Here is a 26,826-nt window from a genome sequence, read left to right as displayed (position 1 = left end):
TGAGTTATGATCTTGACCAAGGGCGGGCCCAGCATTTTGGATTAAATTTGGCTGACTGATGCGATGTTTTGAACCATAATATAGCGGAATATGGTATACTCGACCATGGTCGAATATACCATATTCCGTTATATTCGACCATATATGCCAAGGTTGACCAACCATATTCAGGTATGTTAGACCATCACTATTTTTTATCGTGTCTTAATTTAGACCAGCCTTAATTTACACCAATTTCGTATTTAATTTTTTGTGTTTGTGATCCGAGCATGTCAAGTCTTACCAAAATAGCACAGGCAATTGTTGCAGCCATCGTGATGTATAGCGAAATTTTGCACAATTTCTCTGTCTTGTAAATGACAGGCGTTTGGGTAGCATTTCTTCTGGTTTACTTTGCATGTGAGTTTTGACATGTGACACGTGCACTGCAAGCAGTCTGCTTCGTTGAAAAATGTCGTGCCACTCGTAATTAAAGCCAGTGTTCTTGGGTCTCGACAAGGGAAATTTTCTGGAAGGCAAAATTTTAGGTACGCATACGGATGCATAGATGCGATAAAAAACGAATTATAAAATTACCAAACATTATTTAAACGAATTACCTGAAAAACATTTTAAAAGAATTACAGTCATTATTAAGCACTGTAGCGACATTAGACTAATAGAGTTTCCTCAACAGAGTTCCCTCAGATCGACAGTTTCAAAGTATGTGTAATGAACATATACAAAATTAAAATAGATATGTAGAAAATTCAAATTTACCTTCAATCCTTTGCAATACCTCTTTACTAAAACCATTCTCATTTTGAATTGCACTTCGCTTTTTTCTAGAGCCTATACCCAGGAATCGCAAAACATAAAGTTTCTTAGTTTTAAAGCGGTCTTCTGGAGAAGCTTTGAAAATTTTTTGGAAGAAATGACGGTGTTGATTTTTCCATGTTGCCATAATTTCATCTAATTCGCGTTTAATCTTCTCAAAGAGAAACATTGAATTTGACTTCATTTCTGTACTGTTGGTTGCTTGATTTTTAGTCGAGTTAAGGCCAGTGGAGTTAAGGCCAGGTGTGGGCGGGCTTTCGGATATTTTTCCTTTCATTATAATTCTTGTCTTTTTCAGTTGAACCTTGGATGCAACATTTCTAACCTGAGAACCACCACTTGGTAGAGTTATATTTAGCTCTTTCATATTCTCGATGGAATTTATCTCTCTGCCTGTTTTTGTCTGCCTGTTTTCGTCATTTGAATTTTGCTTGTGTATGTCTACTGACGCCGTGTCGTCATAGATGATTTCTCCATGAAATTCTTTTCTAACATTGGCAATGGATTTTTGACCTTTCGCATTCACTGCAGTTCCCTCTATACCCTTTTTCAAAGTGTGGTTTACATTTTCATTTTTATCATCAAGTTTTAACTGGATGCCATGATCGTCTGTGAAAAAGCAAAAATTTTTAAAATTCATTAATAGGTTGCTGTGCAAATAAATTACTCGAGAAAAAACCCATATAAAAATCATCAATACCCTGTAATGGTGTCGTTTCAAGCGGAATGCAAATCACAAGGATTGCAAAGAACATATAACAAAACGTTTTCATTGTCTTTTTCATTGTCATTGTCTCTTTTAACTACTACCATGACTATTCAATCGACATGTGAGTCTCACTGGTGCGTCAATTATTAGCTGTTTGTGACGTAATAGCAGTAGAAATTTGCATGTGCTGCGAACGAAGATCGTGTGCGATGGGCGTGGTGTGGGCATGTCAGTGGTCATCCACTGAGATCACGTGTTAATTCGTTTCAACCATTATTATCCTTCGTAGTACACCAACACCAACACCAGTAACGTAAATTTCCAAAATTTCTATTTTGTAGAAAATATTTTTAAAAACGGTAATTTCTAAACAATATTATCAAGCACTTGTTTCACCACAATCGTCAAAGATGTGGGGTGTAGGAAAAATTCGAAAATTAAGGCTTTTGTCAGCGATTGGCGTACCAAAACGATCAATTTCAACGAGTCTCAAAACGTGTGAAAAAGTTATGGCAATTCGTCGCGAGGACATAAACGTCTGGGAAAGAAGAGCCCCCATTTCCCCTGCACATGTTAAAGACCTGGTAGATAACGGTATAAAGGTTCTTGTCCAGCCTTCAACACGAAGGGCATATACGATGGCCGAATACGAAGGTGCCGGAGCAGTCATTACGGAGGACCTATCACCTGCTTCACTGATCGTAGGTGTGAAGGCTGTACCGATCAACCAGTTATTACCAGATAAAACGTATGCTTTCTTTTCACACACTATTAAAGCTCAACCGGGAAATATGCCACTGTTAGATGCAATGCTGGTGAAGGTAGAGTTGATGAACATTTTTTTTTTGAATTATATTATTGGAAAGGCACACACCTCCTCACAACAAGAGTACATTGTTATTTGAGGAAGATGTTGACATTTGGTAATTAATTAGGGTTGTTTACCAGAAAAATTACTCTGTTGTAAAACAGATGTATAACATATTTGCATGGTAAGGCACATTAATAATCTGGCAGTACCATGTTCTAAAAAAGTATCTTGTGTATGTATAAATCATGGCCAGTGCACATGGGTTATAATACAGTATCATGGTGCACAACCTATGGGTTATAATATAGTATATATATATATAGTATATACATATAGGGTCCATTCAACAATTTAATGCATAGTCATTCAAGATAAAGGGTATGAGAGGGGGATATTGAAATAAGTCATCAGTCACAAATAATTATTCTACTAGAGATTTTTTCTTCTTATATATTGATGTTAATATGTTTGTACAGTGTTAATATGTCTGTGTGTGTTGCCATGCAATCTTTCAAAGATCTTTTTACTTGTATACAGCTGTCACTTTTCTAACTTCCATCCATTTTTCTCATTTTGTACTTATCTGGAAGATAACTATAAAACATTAATGTCATGAATTAACTTGCATGGCCTTATTTAAGAAAATATTATGTTATTTATATAGAATATAAGGTTAGTTGATTATGAAAGAATGCTTGATTCTAAAGGACAGAGAGTTGCTGCATTTGGCAAATTTGCAGGTGTAGCAGGTACAGTGTGCTTTTAGTACTGCATTGCTTAGCCTCATGGTAGAGGGCTGATTTTATAAAAATTACTAAATAACTGTTTAAGCTTCAGACCGGAACAATTCATGTGCTTTCTTTATTAGTATATTGATACAATATATGTTTGTATAAGGAATGATAAATATTCTTCATGGGCTTGGCTTACGACTTCTTGCTCTTGGTCATCATACACCTTTCATGGTAGGCAAATGTGTCTTATTCTAATTATTTTGAATTATTGTTCATCAAACACTTGTATGTAACCCATGCCATTCATTTCCAGTACATGGGTGGTACACACAACTATAAAAATAGTCGTGCAGCTAAGTTGGCAATCTTTGAACTTGGTGAAGATATTGCAATGGGCAAACTTCCAGCACATTTTGGACCTCTCTCCTTTGTTTTCACTGGTTCTGGAAATGTATCTCAGGTAAAGGGTGATCTATTCTATCACATCCAACTTAGAAGTTTCCTGGTTTCTACACAGTGTCTGTGCATGAGTTGAACATGCATTTTTCTCTGATATCCATGAATGTGCCAACATTTCAGGGAGCACAGGAAATGTTTCAAGAACTGCCTCATATGTATGTCCCACCTCAGGAACTAAAACAAGCTGTGGAAAAGGGAGGTATAAAATTGCAATATGGCATGGTTACTATGGGAAATAATTATAGAAATTATAAGTACTAGTAGCTTAATCTGATCATCATGATTTTGTAGTACCTATAGTTTAGGTCTTTCCTTTAAATAAGAGTTCAGTAGCATATTGATGAGCTGTATAAAGTCCAGCATTAGGCTCAGTGTGGCATAATCTGCCATTTGTAGGAGTCATTCACTGGGTGACTTTCATTTCTAGATCATCGTAAGTTGATCGGAACCGTGATAAGACGAGAGGATTATTTAGTTCCTAAAGCTGGTGGCAAGTTTGATGCAGAAGAATATGATGCGTATCCCGAGAAATATCGTTCTATATTTGCAGAAAAGGTGATTTACGATGCTTTTGTCCCGTAAAAATTTTAAAGCGCCTCGTAATTATTTCTGCCCAATTGGGGCCACCTTAAATGGGTCGGACTTACGAGTTGGAGATGATAAAAACGTCCTTCGAAATATCCGTGAAAAAATCTTCAGTTTTAACACTAAACCGTGAGATTGAGTACTATTACCAATATTAAGCCTTTATATATAAAAACGAATATTTAGAATTCAAACTTGGTGAGAAAAAATATTTGCAACTACTCAAGAAAATATTTCTTGCACAAAAAAAGATTGCAAAATGTGTAAAATTCAGAAGAAAAATTGAGATTTTTTAAGATATTCAAAAGGTTTCTCTTTGTTAGCACGATACAGAAATGCACAATTGTGAACCAGCAATTAGGTTTTCGGGTTGAAACGTCACCAATTTCCGCGGTGTCACATCAATATGTTCATATTCACATCATATCTGCAATACATATCTTTAGATTGCTCCGTATATGTCAGTGATGGTGAATGGAGTATACTGGCAACCTGGTTTTCCTCGTCTTTTGACCAACGAAGACATTCAGCATTTGACGAAACACAAGACGTCATACAGCGTCAGTGATGGCTGTCCTCCTCTGCCGCATCGCTTTCTTGCAGTCTGCGATATATCAGCTGACATAAATGTAACTGAAGGATATTATTACTATACTAGCTCAAAACAACAGTCTTCAGTCAGAAATTTTTGCCCTAGACAAAACACTATGGGCTGCAGCCCATGAAAATTGCTGATCGTTAGAACTGTTGCATGAACCAACGCTATTTTGAAATACACATTCAGTTTGGGGGATGTTCGGTGCCATTAATGATAAATTATGCTATTAATATAGTTCCCTTATTTTCCAACAGGGATCATTAGAATTTATGACAGAATGTACAACTATTGAATATCCATTTGAACTGTTTGATCCACAAGAAAACAAGTCTGAAATTGGGTAAGGTATCGAGTTTGTCTTTTAAAAAGGTTCCTTAATTCTGACTGTCATATATTTGTTGCGTTTGACCCCATTTTCTTCTGCTGTACCAGCATGGCTGGAGATGGTATATTGATCTGTTCTATTGACAATCTTCCTGCACAACTACCTCGGGAGGCTACCGATTATTTTGGAAAATTATTACTGCCGTGGATCCCAGAAATGGTAAGTTTAGGCTCTTTGAAGTTTCGCTATATGATAGAGTTGACTTGTTGTTTTTTTGAGCTAACTTACGCATACATGGAAAGCATTGCACAATTCCCTGCAAGCATGTGCCAACAACACGTATATCATATGGATAGATTCGCTTATAAAAAAAGCTTACTCACACTCATCGAGTGTGGAATTTTGTTATCACTGTTCAATGAAAACGTCCTTTCTCTTTATCATCGGAAAAATTTAACTTAAATCATTTAAAAAACATTATTCAAGTGGAAATGGCCGAAATGCCATAAAGGAATCGCCGCTACCAAGTGATTCAAGTGATCCAAGTGATCTTCCACTCAATGAGTTTGAGAGTGAGAGATCTTTTTTTACAGGCAATGGTCTTGCATTTTGTTCGACAAAAATACAAATAAGCGATAGGTGGTCATTATAAATCTGTCATATTATCTTTAGGTCGAATCAGACACCAAATCACCTTTTGATGATCAAACTCATTTCTCAGAAACTGTGAGAAACGTAAGTTAGCATGCATGCGTATGTTTGCATTTTAGGAAAATTTTGGGATGGATTTAGCTATTACCACAGTTGCAAATGGGCATTTTTTGGTAGTTGACGAGCGCTTTAATGTTGAAGACTAGCTGTACGAAATCTAGACAGCCATTTCCAGTCTTAAATTGCTCGAAGTTCGGTATAACCCCAAAACTATATTAATTTAATTCAAACTTCTCTTTAATTATTGGTTTTATATATCTTTAGCGTTATTGCTTTTTAAGCATGCAATTTTACAATGGTGGATTGCACTATCCATGCATGCGTCCAGGCTTCGTACAACAGGTTCTGCCGTTCTAGAGATGTTACGTGAAAAACGTGAAATCCAAGAATAAATTGGAGAGATTACAATGGGTCATACTTATCCCTCAGCCAACTCCCACCTCCTAGCTATGTCTTGCTAAAGCTTGCTCAGTTAACCCCCACCTCTCCTAGCTATGTCTTGCTAAAGCTTGCTCAGCCAACCCCCACCTCTCCTAGCTATGTCTTGCTAAAGCTTGCTCAGCCAACCCCCACCTCTCCTAGCTATGTCTTGCTAAAGCTTGCTCAGCCAACCCCCACCTCTCCTAGCTATGTCTTGCTAAAGCTTGCTCAGCCAACCCCGACCTCCCAGCTTTGCCTTGCTAAAGCTTGCTCAGTAAACCCCCACCTCCTAGCTTTGTCTTGGTAAAGCTTGCTAAGTCAACCCCCACCTCCTAGCTATGTCTTGCTAAAGCTTGCTAAGTCAACCCCCACCTCCTAGCTATGTTTGCTGAAGCTTGCTCAGTCAACCCCCACCTCCTAGCTATGTCTTGCTAAAGCTTGATAAGTCAACCCCCACCTAGCTATGTCTTGCTAAAGCTTGCTAAGTCAACCCCGACCTCCCAGCTTTGCCTTGCTAAAGCTTGCTAAGTCAACCCCCACCTCCTAGCTATGTCTTGCTAAAGCTTGCTAAGTCAACCCCCACCTCCTAGCTATGTCTTGCTGAAGCTTGCTCAGTCAACCCCCACCTCCTAGCTATGTCTTGCTAAAGCTTGATAAGTCAACCCCCACCTCCTAGCTATGTCTTGCTAAAGCTTGCTAAGTCAACCCCGACCTCCCAGCTTTGCCTTGCTAAAGCTTGCTAAGTCAACCCCCACCTCCTAGCTATGTCTTGCTAAAGCTTGCTAAGTCAACCCCCACCTCCTAGCTATGTCTTGCTAAAGCTTGCTAAGTCAACCCCCACCTCCTAGCTATGTCTTGCTGAAGCTTGCTCAGTCAACCCCCACCTCCTAGCTATGTCTTGCTAAAGCTTGATAAGTCAACCCCCACCTCCTAGCTATGTCTTGCTAAAGCTTGCTAAGTCAACACCACCTCCTAGCTTTGTCTTGCTGAAGCTTGCTCAGTCAACCCCCACCTCCTAGCTATGTCTTGCTAAAGCTTGATAAGTCAACCCCCACCTCCTAGCTATGTCTTGCTAAAGCTTGCTCAGCCAACCCCCACCTCTCCTAGCTATGTCTTGCTAAAGCTTGCTCAGCCAACCCCGACCTCCTAGCTATGCCTTGCTAAAGCTTGCCCAGTAAACCCCCACCTCCTAGCTTTGTCTTGGTAAAGCTTGCTAAGTCAACCCCCACCTCCTAGCTATGTCTTGCTGAAGCTTGCTCAGTCAACCCCCACCTCCTAGCTATGTCTTGCTAAAGCTTGATAAGTCAACCCCCACCTCCTAGCTATGTCTTGCTAAAGCTTGCTCAGCCAACCCCCACCTAGCTATGTCTTGCTGAAGCTTGCTCAGTCAACCCCACCTCCTAGCTATGTCTTGCTAAAGCTTGCTCAGTCAACCCCCACCTCCTAGCTATGTCTTGCTAAAGCTTGCTCAGCCAACCCCCACCTCCTAGCTATGTCTTGCTGAAGCTTGCTCAGTCAACCCCCGCCTCCTAGCTTTGTCTTGCTAAAGCTTGCTCAGTCAACCCCCACCTCCTAGCTATGTCTTGCTAAAGCTTGATAAGTCAACCCCCACCTCCTAGCTTTGTCTTGCTAAAGCTTGCTCAGCCAACCCCCACCTCTCCTAGCTATGTCTTGCTGAAGCTTGCTCAGTCAACCCCCACCTCCTTCTAGCTATGTCTTGCTAAAGCTTGCTAAATCAGGCGTGTGTTTCTTTTCCCACAGGCCGTGATCACTTCGAATGGAAAGTTGACCAAAAATTACGAATATATTGAGGACTTGAGGAAGGGGTGAGCTGCTTAATTTCTCAAGTCGATCGTGTAAATTCGTACAGGTTTATGAAATCGTGTAGATTTTGACGGTACTGCTGCTATTCCATTTGACTCCTCAGGGGAGCTGCATTCGTAGCAGAAATAAAAATTAATTTTGTTATCGCTGTGACGGAAAGATAGGCGCGAAATTTCGGCATTTTCATTGCTGAGAAGTGTCTTGATATATTATTCATATTTTTACTTTAGTCAAGAACCAGTACAACCAGTAATCCAGACTGTTAAAGAACCCACGACCGCCCCTATTGGTACAAAAGACATTGATATCAAACATAGAGTATTACTATTGGGTTCTGGCTTGGTTTCCGGTCCAGTTGTGGAATATCTTATGAGAGATCAGTCAATTCGTCTAACAATAGGTAAGTTTGTAAAAGAGGTTTATGAAGCTGTTGTAGCACCCTATATATACTTATTATTATTATTATATTTCTCAAAAAAGCTGGTGTTTAGATCATGATTAAGATTCATTATACTTATCACTATCCTCCTTAACGGTGGGTAATAACAGATTATGTTAATTCAATATTTTTAAGAGGTATTATAAATTCGTTCAATCGGTGCTAATTAAGTTGCTTAGGTGATGATCTAGATTAATAGTTAGCGAACATGTAGACTGGTCAGGAAATGTTGGTGCCTAGGACAAGGGCTGTGAGCTGAATGTTTTGTTGTCATGACATTGCAAAGTTGTCCTTTCAGAACATAAACCTTTAAAATTAAACTCAAGGGACACGACCCTATATTATTAGGATTTGCAATTACAGTTTTGAACGGACAAATAATTTATGAAAACAGTCATGATTGTGATCATGATCCGGTTTCGAGTCACACGTATGGAGCAAATAATCACTGGTTCCCATCATAGGCTGATGCATAAGGAACTAAACCTTAACGTCTTTAATGTCTGTTTTATCGTGGTTCTTCGTGCAATGTTTTTTGCTAAAAGTGCTATTTTTTGGCCCAATAAGAGGTCACCACTTCGTTGATATGGCGACAGCGGAAGTAGTACTTCGTATTAAATAAAACCTATATAGCCATATTCGTTATGAAATATCACTATATAGCGACAGCAGAAGTAGTAGCTACTTCGTATTAAATAAAACCTATATAGCTATATTCGTTATGAAATATCACTATATGGCGACAGCAGAAGTAATACTTCGTATTAAATAAAATCTATATAGCCATATTCGTTATGAAATATTACTAAAATGCTCAATCAAAAGAAATTATTTTAAGAAAACAATTAACCTATGTAAGGGTATGGCAACGTCGTGTCAAGAACTGACAGTAATGTAAGTAACATGTCATGACCTTAGCTCTGGTAACCAGGATGTTCAACTGAATGAATGCGGAAGCAAGAAGAACGTGTACGTTATACTGATTATATTTCAACTTCTCAAAATTTGATTTTTCATATTTCCGCGCATCTGAATGTGGAGTTCTTTGAAGTTATATCCATGCCTCGTCACAATTTAGCGATCACTGTAAACTCTAAAAATAAAAAAAAACTGTTGAAGATACTATAAGACGCATCATGGGCAAACCGGAAATCCAACTACATTTGGAATGCGGAAGAAAGAGTACTTCTTGGTCTTTGTAAATTATAACTCGCCGTCGTTGTTTTGTGATTGCTGATCATCATGCAGTGCGTTGAATTAATGAAGACCTCGGCTCCGACCAATGTCAAAGATGCCGTCGAACGGCGTTTTGAAAAGTTGTCTGCCCAGAACGCTTTTGAGAAATTCGCAAAGATTTTGGAAAGTCGCGATGGATATCGTGGAGAAACTCCAAGGAAAAATGTTGGCGATAGAGTCGCCACTCTGGGCTCGGATGGGGAGATTTATTGCGACGACGATAACGGCATCTTCTCAGCCGTGTTGGTAGCCTATAATAACCACTGGAAATTGAGAACCTCGCCAGATGATTGGTGGTTCTGTGTCGTTAAGAAAGTTTCCTTGGCCATTGATAAAAATGCCGAAGATCAAGCAGTGCGCAATCTGTTTGTTGAACACGAAGGAAAGAAGAATCTGACTGTTGATGTTGACACACCGTACATATACGATGTCGATTATAGGTGAGCAAGAATGGTTTTTTTTTGTTGTACTTATTCAGCTGTGCGATCGGCAGCAAGTAACCATTTATCTGTAGACTTTAGTTGCTTTATTTTTATGCCATATTCTACTTGTACTCCCTCCGGTTCTGATAGTCTTGTTGGAAACATAGGGCGCTTTCAATTAGGCGGCCAAAATGGTCAGACCGGTCATATTTTATATTGAAATAGAGTATTTCGTTAAGAATATGGCGATAAAACTATATTTCCCGTGCTGGGCAGATGTTATTAACGATATATTTGAATGCAGAGCTCTTGAAACATTCTAAAATACCAGTGATCTGTCTGTACCGAAATACAACAGGAACGGTCTAGCCGTTTTTTCCGTCCGAAGGAAAGCGCCCATAGTTTGCCATAGCAACTATACATATATATTCATTTCAACAACATACTCATATTAATTTGTATTTTGTTGGCTGTTCCATTGCCACTGTAATTTTGCGCATGTGCCTTTTAAATTGACGCAAGGTTGACATTTTTATACTTTTAACTTAAAATAGCAAATTCTTCGAGAAGATGTCCAGAGAAATCTCCAAAAATGTGAAAGTACCGGAATTTCTGGACACAGTCACAGCTGATTTTACGAGCACAACGCCAACCATGAAAATCGTGTCCCAAATCAGTATCATGTCATCTTTACAGCAGTATTTTAGATACGGCATGATGACTATGTGTGGTATACCTGCCATTGAAATGCTGGGAAGTGAATACGACTGGGAAAGACTGGTAGAGAAGCTTCAAGCATTGAGAAAGATCTTGGAACCGATAAGTCATAGAATTGGTTTGACTTCTGATTGGTGGTCACATGCGGAAAAAGTGTTTACAGAATTGTTGAAGACCTATAGAGGTTTGTTATTGTATTATCAGTAACCTCTTAACTCAAATAAGAGGTATATTTAGAGCAATGTTTGAGCACAGGTATATTTAGAGCAATGTTTGAGGAAGGTTACCTAGCTTACATGACTTAAGCTCGTTTTCTACTACCAAAATTTGTTCGGGCGACGCGTAGCGAAAACCGAAATCCGTCATGGTTACTGGTGAGCGAAAAAAGTCTAAATAAATTATTTCTGCTCGCAATTCAAGAGGAGCTGGCGAAATATTTCGCCATTCGCTTAAAATTTTCGCCCGTGGAATCAGGGCCTTATATCATGTTAATTTATAACTTTCAACTATTATAGGTTCTCCAGATGAGGAGTGGTGGGATAAGATCATTGAATACAAGGGCGGGAGATCTGGTGAAGTGTCTGGTTTTTTTGGTTGGTTAACTGAGTTTCTTGAAGGTACCCGTGGACTGGTGTCATCGATCTATTTTACCAGTGGTCTGTTATCTGTGCCGCTTGAAATTGAAAGTCCTGATGGTAGTCAGTCAGATACAGCATGTTTGGTGGCAGGAATGCTCGGTTTTACATTGCACAAAGAAGAAGTTCCGATTGTTCAGCCATTTCAAGGATGGTCTTTAATGCTTCCCGACAATTCTCCATTTCGTTTCAAAACTGCCGCTTAAAATATTTAGAACTATCGATCTACAGGACAAAAATAAAAGATAGTAAAAATGTTTATCCCAGTGTGGGAATGTAGGGTTCATGCAGAATTGTACTATTAATTTTTTGCTATATTTTATTTGTCTGAAGGTTGATAATAACCTTTTTATTAAATTGTCCAAAATCACAAAGAAGCAGTCTAGCGGGATTTTGTCTTTATGTCATATCTCCGCAATTTTTTCCGCCTCTGTGTATCCATGTAACTGCATGATTGAAAGTTCTTAAATAAAGTGTTAGGCAACTTGTGTTTACTTATATTGCATGTGCATCAGATAAATATGTTACAACCTTTCTTAAATTCTTGTGTACGGCAGTCGACAGTCGTTTTACAAAAAACAGTCATCATTGCATGTGACTATGATCCGGTTTCGAGTTACATGTTTAGAGCGAAGAAACACGCCTTTTGGCGTGAAAAATTTTGGTTCCCATCATAGGCTGATGCATAAGGAACTAAACCTTAACGTCTTTAATGTCTGTTTTATCGTGGTTCTTCGTGCAATGTTTTTTGCTAAAAGTGCTATTTTTGGCCCAACAAGGGGTCACGACTTTGTTGATATGGCGATAGCAGAATTTGTACTTCGTATTAAATAAAACATATATAGCCATATTCGTTATGAAATATCACTAAAATGCTCAGTCAAAATAATTAATTTTAAGAAAGCAATTAACCTAAGGGTATATAAGACAACGTCGTGTCAAGAACTGACTTCTATTTTGCGACAAGTATTGTTTGTAACATGTCATGACCTTAGCTCTGGTAACCAGGATGTTCAACTGAATGAATGCGCAAGCAAGAAAAAGTGTACATTACACTGATTATATTTCAACTTCTCAAAATTTGATTTTTCATATTTCCGCGCATCTGAATGTGGAGTTCTTTGGAGTTATATCCATGCCTCGTCACAATTTAGCGATCACTGTAAGCTCTAAAAATAAAAAAAAGGTCCGCAATGCGTACATGTGTAGCCTGTAAAACATTATTAATGCGATAAAGCTGCTATAGTGGCGAGTAAATATCAACTGATGCAATAAAATATTATTTTCTAGTCTTATGTTCTAATGCCATAGACAACGGAATAAACGCCCTATAGTTAGCTGGTTGAATACAGTTATAACAAAGTCGATTTATTATGCAATCTACATATTATAATATTTATTGTATTAAATACATTTAATGACAGATAAAAACATATATAAAAGCATTTTTACAAGAGATAGGAAATGAAATTATAAATTTCATTTGGGGATGGTGGAACACATGGTGGCACACATCGTCTGATAACATAAAGCTTAGTTTAGAAGGAGAAAGATCTTAACAAAGATTTCATTGAGGATAAACTACTTGATTTGCCAGATTATTTTACAGTCACATAACAAAGAGTTCAAAATTGTTTCAAACATTTTGCATTAACATTTTTTAAGGACTTATCTATGTATCTGAACAATATTTTAAAGATTTTTGATCAGTTGAAATGCACTTTTGTTAACAGTTTTGTTTTTTGAACTCCAAAGCATTTGGTTTAATAGCCGCATGTCCACAAGCAAGAAATTGACAAGTGAAATATTGCATTATAATTTATAAAACAGGGCAATTTGTTACTACCATTTGCAATAAGGTAATGTATTTGGTTTAATAGCTGCATGTCCACAAGCAAGAAAGACAGGTGAAATATTGAATTATAATTTATAAAGCAAGGCAACTTGTTACTACCATTTGCCAAATTATAATTTATAAAACAGGGCAACTTGTTACTACCATGTGCAATAAGGTAATGTATTTGGTTTAATAGCTGCATGTCCACAAGCAAGAAATTGACAGGTGAAATATTGCATTATAAAAGTTATAAAACAGGGCAACTTGTTACTATTTATTTCCTATTAGTGTAACTTTGTAGTTGTAGACTCAACGCTCACCGATCACCGCTTTTTCGTCTTTAAAGTACTCAACTTCGCTTTAAAATTTGACAAACGTATTAACGTAACTTCGGTTGCTTCCGTCCTTCGAAAACAACGAAATTTTCCGGAAGTAGAACGTACCGTTCGTCATCTTTCGTATGTCCGACGATTGCCAAAGATTGCCACAAACACACACAATCACACACAGATCCGGACACTTTTTCGACTACATAGTCACACATAGTGGTTAGCCGCGCATGCGCAGGCTACCCACAAAAACTGTTGAAGATACTATAAGACGCATCATGGGTAAAACCTGAAATCCAACTACATTTGGAATCAGCGTTTCCACTTGCATGGATTTTTCCATGCAAAAGGAATTTTAGCCCTTTGTAAGGAAAAATGCAAGGAATTGAAAAACACAAGGAATTTGCAAGGAAAAATTATCTTCTCTAGGGATATTGCAAGGATACTCATAATATCTTGTAAAATAGTAAAAAAGTACAGTAACATAAACCGGCTTTTGTAAATATGAGAGGCTTTCGGAACAAAAACACGAATCACAATCCTAATACGCACAATACACGTAACTCTAACTTGGTCTTACTGATTATTCCCGTGTTTTCCACTGAGCTATATAATAATTCCTGGAGGACCGGCTCGCTGCCAAATCGTGTCGCCAAAAAGATGGCGGATTTTGAGCTTTGCTGACGCCACATGGTTCCTTTTGCTCATGGTAGTTACCACTGACATACCGCGATACAAGGTGAAAAACTGTGTCCATCTCCCTCCTGGTTTTTATGAAATAATTTCGGCTTTCGGTATATATTTTTTTTGTATTTCATATAAAAAGAATGAAAGTGTTCCTCTTTTTCCCTGTTCAACAAATGGAAAGGAGACGTAACTTCGTGCCCTACGTCTGACGTTGTGAATGGCTTAATTCACTTATCGGTAGAGTTTTTTTCTCATTTAGCTGATATTTTATAGCATCCAGGTAAGCCGGTTTTTATAACAATTTTTTTTTTGCCTTTGGACTATTAGTATAAACTGACTACCAAAGGTTCTGAGCCAATAAATCCATCAGAACTTATAGTACAAACAGCAAATATACTATTTTCAACCCTTTGGTACATATGCACCATAACTTTATCATTTTTCTTGACTTGTGTGGGGAAGGGATTAAATTTCTGGCAGTGTCAATCTTATATAGCTCAGTGGTGTTTTCCCGTGTGCAAATTGTGCATATAGTTCAATATAGTTCAGTGTGTTGGGGGGTCGGTCAAAGTCCACTCACTTTCGCTGCCCACTTCACTGACACTGTAAGTACAAACGATTTTAAATTTTAATCATGTCATAAATATGGATGATTCCGATTCGTAAAAAGTGTAGTAATAAAGCGAAAAATACGCAATAATTTTTATCTGTGCCTGCAAGGAATTTCTGCAGAAAAAAAGGAATTTTAGGGATCAAAAGAAGGATTTTTTAAATTTGGATGTGGAAACACTGTTTGGAATGCGGAGAAAGAGTACTTCTTGGTCTTTGTAAATTATAACTCGCCGTCGTTCCGTCGTTATTGTTTTGTGATTGCTGATCATCATGAAGTGCGTTGAATTAACGAAGACCTCGGCTCCGACCAATGTCAAAGATGTCGTCGAACGGCGTTTTGAAAAGTTGTCTGCCCGGAACGCTTTTGAGAAATTCGCAAAGATTTTGGAAAGTCGCGATGGATATCGTGGAGAAACTCCAAGGAAAAATGTTGGCGATAGAGTCGCCACTCTGGGCTCGGATGGGGAGATTTATTGCGACGACGATAACGGCATCTTCTCGGCCGTGTTGGTAGCCTACAATAACCACTGGAAGTTGAGAACCTCGCCAGATGATTGGTGGTTCTGTGTCGTTAAGAAAGTTTCCTTGGCCATTGATAAAAATGCCGAAGATCAAGCAGTGCGCAATCTGTTTGTTGAACACGAAGGAAAGAAGAATCTGACTGTTGATGTTGACACACCGTACATATACGATGTCGATTATAGGTGGGGAAGGATATGTTTTTCAAATTTTTCCTTTATGTATACTGTTGTGCTTATTAAATTGTGCCATCAGGATAGCGAACCGGTTCTATAAATCTATAATTGTGTTGCTTGGAAACTTAGTGGTAGCAGAAGTCTGCGTGCCGACTATTAGAAACGTGACCATGTTACAGGATGCAATTTTTCTTGCCACATCAATGCAATTCTTCTTTTGAGAGATGTAAATTTGGCTACTAGCTTACTACCGAATTTTTGTCTTTATTACAATCCATGGCGTTTCTTACACTTACATTTTGAGAACTCTTCACTAATTTACATCTCTTAAAAGTAGAATTGCATACAAGTGGCAAGAAAAATTGCACCGTGTAACATGGCCTTTATAGTCATTGTGTTTTGTTGCTTCTTCCATAGATTACATTCTATATTTCTTTGTTGTTCCATTGCCACTGTGATTTTGTGCATGTGCCTTTTCAATTGTTGCAAAACTGACATTTTTTTAACTTAAAATAGCAAATTCCTCCAGAAGATGTCCAAAGAAATCTCCAAAAATGTGAAAGTACCGGAATTCCTGGACACAGTCACAGCTGATTTTACGAGCACAACGCCAACCATGAAAATCGTGTCCCAAATTAGTATCATGTCATCTTTACAGCAGTATTTTAGATACGGCATGAGGACTAGGTGTGGTATACCTGCCATTGAAATGCTGGGAAGTGAAAGGGACTGGGAAAGACTGGTAGAGAAACTTCAAGCATTGAGAAAGATCTTGGAACCGATAAGCCATAGAATTGGTTTGACTTCTGATTGGTGGTCACATGCGGAAAAAGTGTTTACAGAATTGTTGAAAACCTATAGAGGTTTGTTATTGTATTATCAGTAACCTCTTAACTCAAATAAGAGGTATATTTAGAGCAATGTTTGAGCACAGGTATATTTAGAGCAATGTTTGAGGAAGGTTACCTAGCTTACATGACTTAAGCTCGTTTTCTACTACCAAAATTTGTTCGGGCGACGCGTAGCGAAAACCGAAATCCGTCATGGTTACTGGTGAGCGAAAAAAGTCTAAATAAATTATTTCTGCTCGCAATTCAAGAGGAGCAGGCGAAATATTTCGCCATTCGCTTAAAATTTTCGCCTGTGCCCGTGGAATCAGGGCCTTATATCATGTTAATTTATAACTTTCAACTATTATAGGTTCTCCAGATGAGGAGTGGTGGGATAAGATCATTGAATACAAGGGCGGGGGATCTGGTGAAGTGTCTGGTTTTTTTGGTTGGTTAACTGAGTTTCTTGAAGGTACCCGTCGACTGGTGTCATCGATCTATTTTACCAGTGGTCTGTTATCTGTGCCGCTTGAAATTGAAAGTCCTGATGGTAGTCAGTCAGATACAGCATGTTTGGTGGCAGGAATGCTCGGTTTTACATTGCACGAAGAAGAAGTTCCGATTGTTCAGCCATTTCAAGGGTGGTCTTTAATGCTTCCCGACAATTCTCCATTTCGTTTTAAAACTGCCGCTTAAAATATTTAGGACTATCGATCTATAGGACAAAAATATAAGAAGTACATAACAACATCGTAAAAACGTTAATCCCAGTATATAGGATTCATGTAGGATTGTACTATTAATTATTAGCTGTATTTGTACTATTTTATGTGTCTGAAGGTTGGTATATGATAATAATAGCCTTCTTATTAAATTGTCCAAAATCACGAAAAAAATCACACGGATTTTGTCTTAATGTCATATCTCCGCAATTTTTTCCGCCTCTGTGTATCCATGTAACTGCATGATTGAAAAGTTCTTAAATAAAGTGTTAGGCAACTTGTGTTTACTTATATTATATGCATCAGACAAATAGAATGAGGAATATATCACTTAGCCTAACATGGACGAGATAGTTAATCATTGCCCCAACAAACCTAATTCCCGGCCCGGCACTCGTAATCATTAGATATCCATGGCACTTCTTCTTGTGGTAGGTCAGTATTAGTGCGGTTCAGCTGTAACAAGAGCTGGAACAAGTAACACCAACCCAAAAATTTTCAAGTCAAAATAAGTCTGTAACACCAACCTAAAAATTGTCAAGTCGAAACAAGTCAGTAACACCAACCCAAAAATTGAAATCAAAACAAGTCAGTATGTGAAACAAGTCGGTTATGGTTGTACAAAAGCTGGCCCCAGCCTGCTGGCCAACTGTATATGTGTTTCAAAGTGTTTTTTTTCTTCATAGCGTCTGTGGAACCCGAGGAAGCAGCAGCACTGAGCGACGCCTATGCAAATGCTTCGTCAGTGTCTATTGATGTCCAAAACGAGCAAAATAAATTGAATAAACTGGTTGGTGATCACGAGCTTGTTATAAGGTACCACATTATAGATTTTTTATGTCAAGCTTAATTTACATGGCAAAAACAGATTATTGAACTAGAATGAAGTTATAAGTATTGGGGATTTTTGATTATTTGAAGTGTTGAAATTACAGAAATTGAGGAATCTAGTAAAATAATGAATTAAATTCGAGTCTCTTTTTAACAAAATATTTCTATTTTTTGGTATTCTGTAGTTTACTTCCATATTCATTTCATCACGATGTCGCTCAGATGTGTATACAACACAAAGTAAATCTCGTCACCGCAAGTTACGTTTCTCCTGATTTAAAGGGGCTCCATCAAAGGTAGGATATCCGAAGAAAACACAGGACCAGCTGAGGCGTTGGCTGCCTTATAATAGAGAGATTTAGCATGAGGACGTGAACGTCAAAGACGACGTGAAAATGGCGAATAAATGGCGTGATCAGCACCCAAATATGGACATGCCACGCCATTTACTCGCCATTTTCACGTCGTATTTGACGTTCACGTCCTCATGCTAAATCTCCCTAATACGCCATTAACCTCTGACCGTATTTCAGCGCTGTTGATGCTGGGATTACTATTTTAAATGAAGTAGGGTTGGACCCTGGTATTGATCATATGACGGCGATGGAATGTTTCGATGAAGTGAATGACAATGGAGGAAAGGTATGTATACTCGTACCTAGGCGCGTTTATGAGAGACCGGGTCGCGTTCAGCGACCATTATACGTAGATCAGAGCTAGAGAAGGCCGTAAAACGATCACCTATACAGGGGGTTGCTCTTTATTTTCGCTATTGTTTTTAGTGCAGTGTAATAACCAATTCGGGTAAAGCTTGCTTGGTTGAAACTTCAAAGAGTTTTAAAAAACGACCAGCAAATTTCAGTTGCACTGGACAATGTAGCAGCTATACGTTAACTGGACTGTGTAGCTATACATTAACTGGACTGTGTAGCTATACGTTAACTGGACTGTGTAGCTATACGTTAACTGGACTGTGTAGCTATACGTTAACTGGACTGTGTAGCTATAGTTACTAGTCTGCTTAACTTGTAGAACGCCGTGAAATGTGGGAAAATGAGTCGGCTTGGTGGACAGCTAGCTAAGATATTGGTAGGAAGTGGTCGGAGTAGAAATTCAAAGTCCAGTAAGTTAGTTGTATCAGTGTAGCATGGTTTTTGAAGCCACCTTTAAGAACGGCCCCCTGTTTCAAAAGGAGCCTTCGCGTTATCAAGGAGCCCAATTAGCTCAATTTAAAACTCCAGCTTTGTAAGTTTGAAGATGAACCTAATGAAGCCTCTTCAAGGTATTAGAATAGAGAGTTCAGTTCGTTCTGCTCTATTTGCACTTTGCAGTTCTTTCCGGTAGATATATCAGAACTAAAATAGTTTCGACTAGTATAAACAAGCTAGGTCTCTCTGTATTTTCAATATTAATTAGATAGAGGTGGATAGATAACAACCTCAAGGAGAAACCCCTGGGTACTAGGTTGGATAGATAGTAACCTCGAGGGGAAATCCCTTGGATAGATACAGCCAAACGAATCGATTGAAAGACCCACCTAAATTTAAATAGGGTTCTCGATATCGGAGCAGCCTAGACAAAGAAACGTAAACCATATTTTCGAGAAAGGAAAGGTGCATTCAGTACGGCTCCCAATAATACCTCTATTTAGCCCCAAAATTCCGAGACGCCATTGCGAGACAAGATTGGAAGATTCCAAGACACTTCCTTTTTATGGGTTCATTGTAGAGACAGCTTTCACTTTGGGATACAGAGGGTCCATTTTACAACAATTGAACGACCCAATTTAGGAAGTGGTCTTTCCATTTTAGGAGGGTCTTTCCATTTTAGGACGAATTGAGAAGACCTAAACTAAATGGCCTAAATAAAAGGACTCTGTCTTGCTCAATTTTGTATATAGCTAGTGCATGTTTAGTGCTGCACGATATATGAATCCCATTGCCTTTCTTTTTTGGCGTCATCTTTTAAAGGTTGTGTCGTTCATGTCATATTGTGGAGGTCTACCGGCTCCTGAACTTGCAGATAATCCTTTAAGAATGAAATTCAGGTATAATTCATGACATTTTTAGTTTTTCTTCCATATTCATCCGAAGCATCCAGCGTTTCATTTTCTAACTTCTAGCTGGAGTCCTCGAGGTGTGTTATCAACAACTCAAAATGGTGCTAAGTATTTGGAAAATGGCGAGGTAACACAACACCGCACTGTATTTCATTACAAAAAACTTCTTTATAATTATAATGTCAAACAACATTTTTTCTAAAATATTTTCATGTTCATTAAATACCCAAACTTAATCCTTGAAATTACTCAGATTAGGTTAGGATCAGGGTTAAGAATAGGTCTAATATTAATGTATGGTTTCTAACTTTCTAACTTTCTAAGTACTAACTTTAATCCTAAATTAAACCCTAATCCTAACCTTCACAAGGATTAAAGTGTATTTGGGAGTTACTCAACATGGAATTATTTAAACTGACAACTTGAGGGGAATATTCAAGTACAAGCATCTACAAATTACTACTTTTTTTCAAGGTTAAAGAAATTCCAGCTGGAGAAATTCTTCATCATGTTAAACCCACAGATTTGATACCAGGCTATAACTTAGAATGTTATCCTAATCGTGATTCAACTGTATATAAAGACATTTATGGCTTACCTGATCTTCATACTATGATCCGTGGCACGCTTAGATACCGTGTAAGTTTACGATTTATCGATTATTTTATTGAGAAAGAATCAGGTGTTGACCAGGACACGGAGTATACCATAATACCAAAGTGATTTCCACGATTTTTTTCCAATTTTTTCGTGGTTCGTCTCTCGGCAAATACCGTAAACTTTGTGAATTACACGATATTTTCTGAATCTGGTTTTTAGGGCTACGCAGATGTTTGTATCGGACTACAGAATTTAGGTCTGCTCAGTGTAGAAGAGAAGTCTCTGACGAGTCAACCAGTTACTTGGGTAAATATTTTCTGTCAAAGTCTTAACTTATCTCTGGTCTCTGTCATTGCTGTTCATAGTTATAAATGCACTTGCATGGTAATAATATCCCCTGCCGCCATTCATTCATTTTCCGCAGGAAGAATCCACCATCTTCCTAAGGCTAGATTTCCACTTGCAGAGAAATGGTTCGCCAGCGAAATTTTTTTTCGAAATGAGAAGTTGAACTAATTTATTTATGCTGTCCAAATTCAAAGGAAAATATGCAAATATTTCGCTATCAAACTGGTTCTCTGTTCGAATTAACTCATTCCTAGGAAGTGTATTCTTTATTAAGAAATCCATTGAAGTTATTTTTCACTTTATGAAGATTAACTATTTGAGCACAATGATCGGCTGCTCATCGTCAAAGGCAGAACTTTATGAAAAAGTTTTTAAACTCGTTGGTGAGGACGAAAAAAGATTTTCTGCTATTAAACGGTAGGAACGGTGTAATATAAAAATAACCAAATACCGTTGAATCCCGTATTCCATGTCAATAAAAACGTTTCCATTCAGCTCATATTTTTCCACTTTAGCCTTGGATTGCTTTCAAACGAGATTGTTGTGCCAAAACCATCACCTCTGGACACATTGAGCCAACACTTGAGCGAGAAACTTCCTTTTGGTAGATATGTGATCAATTTTGGCTTACTTTTTCTTCTTTTTTAAGGGCATAAAGCCTTTTTTCTTATCTGGTCAAAACGTGTTTTTATCACACGTGTCTCGTTACGAGATATCTCTGAAAATTTTTGTTATAAAATATCTCAAATATCTCGTTTTTAAGGCGTCGCTTTCACTTCTTGTTTTTTTTAGAAAACGGAGAACGAGATCTTGTGTTATTGCGACATGAAGTAGGAATTGAATGGCCTGATAATAAAAAGGTCAGTAGGTAAACCCCAACCTTTTCTGGACAAGTAGCTAGCAGCGTGGTAGTGTCTTGAAATATTCTAAGCATGTCGATGAATGAGTTTCATCAGCTGCCTTGTGGCCATTTACACAGTTAATTCTGTCGGCGATTTGGATATAGAGTAGATAAATGACGGAGTATGTTAAAATAAGGGGATAAACTCATTACCCGTTAAATGTATCTGTTAAATGGAGAAAGTCGCAGCCAAAATTTCCCGTGTGTTTTGCCCTTGAAATACAAGAGTCTCGACGTGGGTGAAAAGAATTTTCGTTGTATATCTTGGGCTGTTGATAAAACCATTCTACAACTAACTATTCTGTCGTGTATTCAAATTTTTTATTCAAATTCACAACCATGTACATTTGAAATGATTACAGTCACGATTACTTCCTTTAAAACAGTTATTTCGTAGTCTAAGCTTATTTCGTAAGCTTATTCATGCACTCCTAACCACGAAGTAGATAGTTCATATCCAAACACTACATGGCTGCATGCATGGCATACAAGTTAACATATTGTTAATCAAATATCCCACGCTACATGAGGACTTGTCTTGATCTTCGGGGAGATTATTTTATTTCTTTCCTTTCAACATTCTTCAGGAAACTCGGCGCATCAGTCTTATTGCTTATGGTGATTCAAAATACTCAGCCATGTCTAGGACAGTCGGATTCCCAGCTGGAATAGGAGCAAAGATGGTACTTGGCGGTACGTGTGATTTATTTTCTATTATATGTATCTTGTAATACCAAATAGTCAATAGAATTTGATCTCAAAGTGCGGGCCAGAAATCAGTAAATTACACCTTCCCCGATCAATGACAATATTTGAGGTAAATATTCGACATCAAGTTCTTCGGAAAGACAACGACGAAAACGCCCAAAAGTGGTTGAATTCGCCCACACATTTAGTTTAATATGTGGGAACTTTCGGAATAAAACCTTTTGAAGAAATGACCCTAAGAAAGAACTTTATAATTTGTTGTCATCTCTAAGCTGAAACTAGTGTAAGCTGCATGGGCATACTGGCCCACCGGCACAAGTGTGTTTTATAATACTCTACATCCAAAATGTAGAAAGCTCTTCGCTAAAATTTTCTATCTCATCACTGGCAGGAAAAGTTAAAAGCAAAGGTGTTGTGATACCATCAATGCGAGAAATCTACCAACCAATCCTACAAAGTCTGAGCGAAGAAGGAATCACTCCTGAGGTTGTATCATTCTATGATTGACGTGGTTGGCCTTAATTGTCTTTATATTACCGCTGGTTATGTTGTCTTGTGTTCGTTCGCGCATGTTTCCTAATTAGTATTCTGTGGGATTGTTCTCATACCTTTGACTGCCGGAGAAGATGTTTGCATCAGGGAGTTCCAATATTGGGTTCTTCTATGTAAATATGATCAAATTGGCTGAGTTGTTTAATGTTTTGCGATTAGGATCTTTTCGATAAAAATGGAATAGAAACCTGGACAAAATCTTCCCGAAATGAAATTAGGGTCAGACCTGACTGCTTTGGTCAATTAATCGAAAGTGCATATAAAAAAGTTAAGAAATAGACCTTATACTGATTAGTCACTACGAAGACTCTTAGCTGAGCGGATGATCCGAAAGACTGTCACCTTAAATATTGATTTTAGTTAAATATTGATTTTATTTCCGCTGGACAACTGTAGACGCGGTCTCGCTTTACAGAGATCAAAGAACACCGCAATTGCATATATGTTGGTGAAAAAGTAACCCGTTAATTTTGAAGTTTATCAGGGGCCGGTTGTTCGAAAGGCGTTTAGCTTAAACCGCCGACGGTGGATAATTTTAAAATGGAAAACAAATTGATCTATTTATTGAACAATTGAGCTAAAATATTTCGATGTAAATAGTTTAATTTTCAATGGAAATACATATTTAATGCATAAGATGCAGCTTGGTCATTCACAAGATCTATAAGAGTATTTTTAAACTTTGGCTTATCCACCGTGTAAGCTAAACGCCTTTCGAACAATATAACGAATATTGTACTCTTCTCAAAGCAAGAGTAATCAATCCTACTAAGTACTACAATATGAACCTGAAGTATAGTGAAATCTTGCACTAAGTCTAAATAAGAAAAGATTGTATGATGAATCTAATATATTCATTCTGGGTAAAAAAGAATTATTTATATCATAGCCTCATAGGCAGTTTTGGTCAAAGGCTGAACAACGAAGGCATTGACTCTTAGAAGTACCAAACTACGGCTGTCTGCATCGTAGATTTAGTGCATCGCTAATATATTGACAATTCTTTAAAAAATAATTTATAAAAGTTGCTCATGTTGTTGATGTTTAAATTAATATACTAAATTTCAATAAATACTGATTGAGAGCAATATCTATATTATATATCACCCATCATGAATATTAAAAATTAACCAATAATCGACGGTATATTTACGCTAATGCCTGTGATTCTTGAATTGACATATATCCTGTCTGAAATATAAATTAAGGATCTGCAGTAAAAATACATTAAACAAAACTGATTTTCTTCTGCTTTCGTTTGACAAAACAAAGTCCAGGGGAATCGATTATTTTGTCACCGAAAATGGCATGGTGCATAGATTTGCTTGTCACATATCGTGAGAAATTTTCAATAAGATATATTGAATAGATATAAGCTAGGGCACTTTGATATATGAACACCATGCAAATTATGGCAGCACAAAGGAAATGATAAAGTATGATATTCAACGGAATGGATTCTTTGGTGTCGATGAGACAGAAAATTATCGACATGTAAACTTAATTTACATGTAAATAGTGTTGATGTTAAACGTGGTTTAATGCTTGCCACCGCGAGTGGTCGCTCATTCTCACAAGTTTATATAACAACCTAGTGTTTCTAGAAAATCTTTAATTACTTTGCATTGTCTGTAAACCGAGGCTCAATATCGTCGATATATTATTAACCTGAATAAATTGTTAGGTCAGGCTTATGTCTAGAACAATGGTGGGAAAACTGGCTGGTCTCCGCGTCGCTTCACAGGAGATCGTGGGATTTTAGATGCGTTTGTGCCAACAGCATATATTTCGCCATCGACATTCCTAATGAGTAAGAACTTTCTGGGGAATCCCAAACATAGAAGGTCTCATGAAGTCTTGAAATGCTGATTTTGAAATTTTGAAATGCTGATTTTGAAATTTTGAAATTGCAGAAAAGATGGATGTCTCTTTCACATTATAAATATGAAGCATATTTTTACTCTATATAGCATACACATGCAGTCATTTTGCGGTTGGTGAATTAGTATATAGAATTAGTGTATATATAGTTCCAGCTTTAGCATTAGGGTTAGGATAAGAACCGGGTAACCTGAGCGTGCAGGAGGCTATCAGGGAGACAACTCTATCCTGGTACTCGGGTATATATATAGCTCAAAAGAGGTTACTAGCACATTAGTCACACTGTATAGAGTTAACTGCACGTATGCATGCTCAATCACTTGCATGCATTAATCAGAAGCCAAAAGGTCTCCAAAAATACCGGGCCCACCTCAACAATATATACCGGCCTAACTATATAGTCTATTCTCAGTTATACTTTTACTTTAGTAAACATTCAACAACCAATGTTTGTACCTTCCTAATTCCCATGGTATAGATGTTTGAATTAATCATTCAATTAGATATGTCAAAACAAAAAACAGCAAGTGGTCAGGGAAAAATTCTCAACAAGAAACCCTTCGCCTGATCATTAACTGTTGTCTTATTGGTCTGCTGTATGCGATCAAAGCGGTTGCAAAGGTTAACTTTGCTTAGTTCGCTATGGTAACTTGCTTTCCTATTCAACAATAAACAGTATGCTTGTCAGCCACAAAGATTCAAAAAACCCTTACGCATCTCTTTCGATTAAAGTTATCACAAACAATAGTCAAGTGATCAATATGAGCGCGAAAAGAATCATGGGAATATTAGATGCTGTGTTTGTATTCCGCAAGATTGCCAAGTCTTTGACAGGTTTTGATTTCATTGATGCACCCTTCCCTATTACGGTATCTCACGAGGCTACTGGTGTCCACATTATACCTTTAACTATACTTGCTATAGCAACGATAGTTGCATATAATATTCCCATATGTCTATAATATATACCCAGACCACAAATATATTTTTAAGTAAAGGTCTTGTTTTAGCCATTTCACGAAATTTGAAAATTTCAACTGTTCTGTGGTAGTAATATAAATACTAGTTCTATAGCAAATATTGCTTCGGCTTTGAAATTTCAATTAGTTTATCTTCTGTTTAATTAATATTGAGATCAGTCATTCCTATATTCTTGATTAAGCCATTACGAAATAGCTTAAACTTAAGGATTTGAGCTTTTGGGTCTAGCAAAGTATTAATAGCAATTATTTACGTCATTTTGTACCTTCTAGTACAATGTTTGCATATTTCACTGCATGGCTTTTTCATTACAGAAATGTCCAAGACAAATTTTGTCGTTTCGATCTGATCATTAGCATGCTACGAACGTGTAGATGAAGTAAAATCAAGTACAATTTACTTGATTTTACTTGAAAGAAATATTAATATATTTCCCTGAATTTATGTATAATTGATTTGGCTACATTTTTATTAGCGTAACTGATTATAAAATATTAGAATACCTGGAGTTCTCTTATATGTACTTTAGAGGATTTAATTTTCGGCCAGTTTAGACTTAGAAAATTTGCAATAGGGTTCTGCATGTTTAACCACTAACGTTTACATATGTTGGATTTTTGCTTATTAAATTGGGTATTTTATTTCATTGTAAAGATTATAATTACTCTATATGCATGCATCGCAAGATTTGTCTTAAATTGTATTATTTTAGATATTATACAGACCTTTGTTGCAAACTTACTTGAAGTGCATTCAGTCATCTATATGCTATATATATAGATCTGCGTGGAGTCAGCTTGTAACAGTCTATG

At 37.4% G+C, this 26,826-nt stretch overlaps 3 protein-coding genes and 1 long non-coding RNA gene across 4 annotated transcripts; 3 read left to right on the top strand and 1 right to left on the bottom strand.

Moving 5' to 3' along the window:
- The first annotated feature begins 1,822 nt into the window (after nucleotides 1-1,822).
- On the top strand, nucleotides 1,823-23,691 carry LOC114521682 (alpha-aminoadipic semialdehyde synthase, mitochondrial-like). Its single transcript, XM_028542185.1, has 24 exons — nucleotides 1,823-2,346; nucleotides 3,001-3,085; nucleotides 3,234-3,301; nucleotides 3,384-3,530; nucleotides 3,650-3,728; nucleotides 3,957-4,084; nucleotides 4,561-4,743; nucleotides 4,967-5,052; nucleotides 5,145-5,256; nucleotides 5,710-5,772; nucleotides 7,930-7,994; nucleotides 8,223-8,392; nucleotides 17,840-17,969; nucleotides 18,170-18,280; nucleotides 18,518-18,626; nucleotides 19,955-20,031; nucleotides 20,107-20,170; nucleotides 20,518-20,682; nucleotides 20,863-20,949; nucleotides 21,299-21,408; nucleotides 21,507-21,595; nucleotides 21,784-21,851; nucleotides 22,480-22,585; nucleotides 22,992-23,691. Exons 1-24 carry the CDS (start codon nucleotides 1,936-1,938, stop codon nucleotides 23,105-23,107), a joined length of 2,829 nt encoding a protein of 942 aa, XP_028397986.1. The 5' UTR covers nucleotides 1,823-1,935; the 3' UTR covers nucleotides 23,108-23,691.
- Nucleotides 9,420-11,749, top strand: LOC114521684. The gene is made up of 3 exons (XM_028542188.1): nucleotides 9,420-10,107; nucleotides 10,644-10,990; nucleotides 11,322-11,749. The coding sequence occupies exons 1-3, from the start codon at nucleotides 9,674-9,676 to the stop codon at nucleotides 11,645-11,647; spliced, it is 1,107 nt and encodes a 368-aa protein (XP_028397989.1). The 5' UTR covers nucleotides 9,420-9,673; the 3' UTR covers nucleotides 11,648-11,749.
- On the bottom strand, nucleotides 11,455-13,910 carry LOC114521686. The gene is made up of 3 exons (XR_003686832.1): nucleotides 13,722-13,910; nucleotides 12,496-12,610; nucleotides 11,455-11,666 (listed from the first exon to the last, which is right to left on the bottom strand). It is a non-coding gene; the product is annotated as an uncharacterized LOC114521686 (long non-coding RNA).
- On the top strand, nucleotides 15,093-17,460 carry LOC114521685. Its single transcript, XM_028542189.1, has 3 exons — nucleotides 15,093-15,610; nucleotides 16,118-16,464; nucleotides 16,802-17,460. The coding sequence occupies exons 1-3, from the start codon at nucleotides 15,177-15,179 to the stop codon at nucleotides 17,125-17,127; spliced, it is 1,107 nt and encodes a 368-aa protein (XP_028397990.1). The 5' UTR covers nucleotides 15,093-15,176; the 3' UTR covers nucleotides 17,128-17,460.
- Nucleotides 23,692-26,826: the final 3,135 nt, after the last annotated feature.

Source organism: Dendronephthya gigantea, unplaced genomic scaffold (assembly GCF_004324835.1).
Source record: "Dendronephthya gigantea isolate DGI-Jeju-01 unplaced genomic scaffold, DenGig_1.0 000021F, whole genome shotgun sequence".
NCBI lineage: Eukaryota > Metazoa > Cnidaria > Anthozoa > Malacalcyonacea > Nephtheidae > Dendronephthya > Dendronephthya gigantea.
The sequence above is the reverse complement of the archived record's forward strand: the minus strand, read 5'-3'. Positions and strand labels throughout refer to the sequence as shown.

Bases quoted from the DNA above. Each gene is read 5' to 3' on its own strand.
- LOC114521682 (XM_028542185.1), top strand. From the start codon at position 1,936: ATGTGGGGTGTAGGAAAAATTCGAAAATTAAGGCTTTTGTCAGCGATT. The intron at 3,531-3,649 runs GTAAAGGGTGAT...CCAACATTTCAG, and splicing joins GTTCTGGAAATGTATCTCAG to GGAGCACAGGAAATGTTTCA. The intron at 21,596-21,783 runs GTAGATATGTGA...TGTTTTTTTTAG, and splicing joins GAGCGAGAAACTTCCTTTTG to AAAACGGAGAACGAGATCTT.
- LOC114521685 (XM_028542189.1), top strand. From the start codon at position 15,177: ATGAAGTGCGTTGAATTAACGAAGACCTCGGCTCCGACCAATGTCAAA. The intron at 15,611-16,117 runs GTGGGGAAGGAT...AACTTAAAATAG, and splicing joins ATATACGATGTCGATTATAG to CAAATTCCTCCAGAAGATGT. The intron at 16,465-16,801 runs GTTTGTTATTGT...CAACTATTATAG, and splicing joins ATTGTTGAAAACCTATAGAG to GTTCTCCAGATGAGGAGTGG.
- LOC114521684 (XM_028542188.1), top strand. From the start codon at position 9,674: ATGCAGTGCGTTGAATTAATGAAGACCTCGGCTCCGACCAATGTCAAA. The intron at 10,108-10,643 runs GTGAGCAAGAAT...AACTTAAAATAG, and splicing joins ATATACGATGTCGATTATAG to CAAATTCTTCGAGAAGATGT. The intron at 10,991-11,321 runs GTTTGTTATTGT...CAACTATTATAG, and splicing joins ATTGTTGAAGACCTATAGAG to GTTCTCCAGATGAGGAGTGG.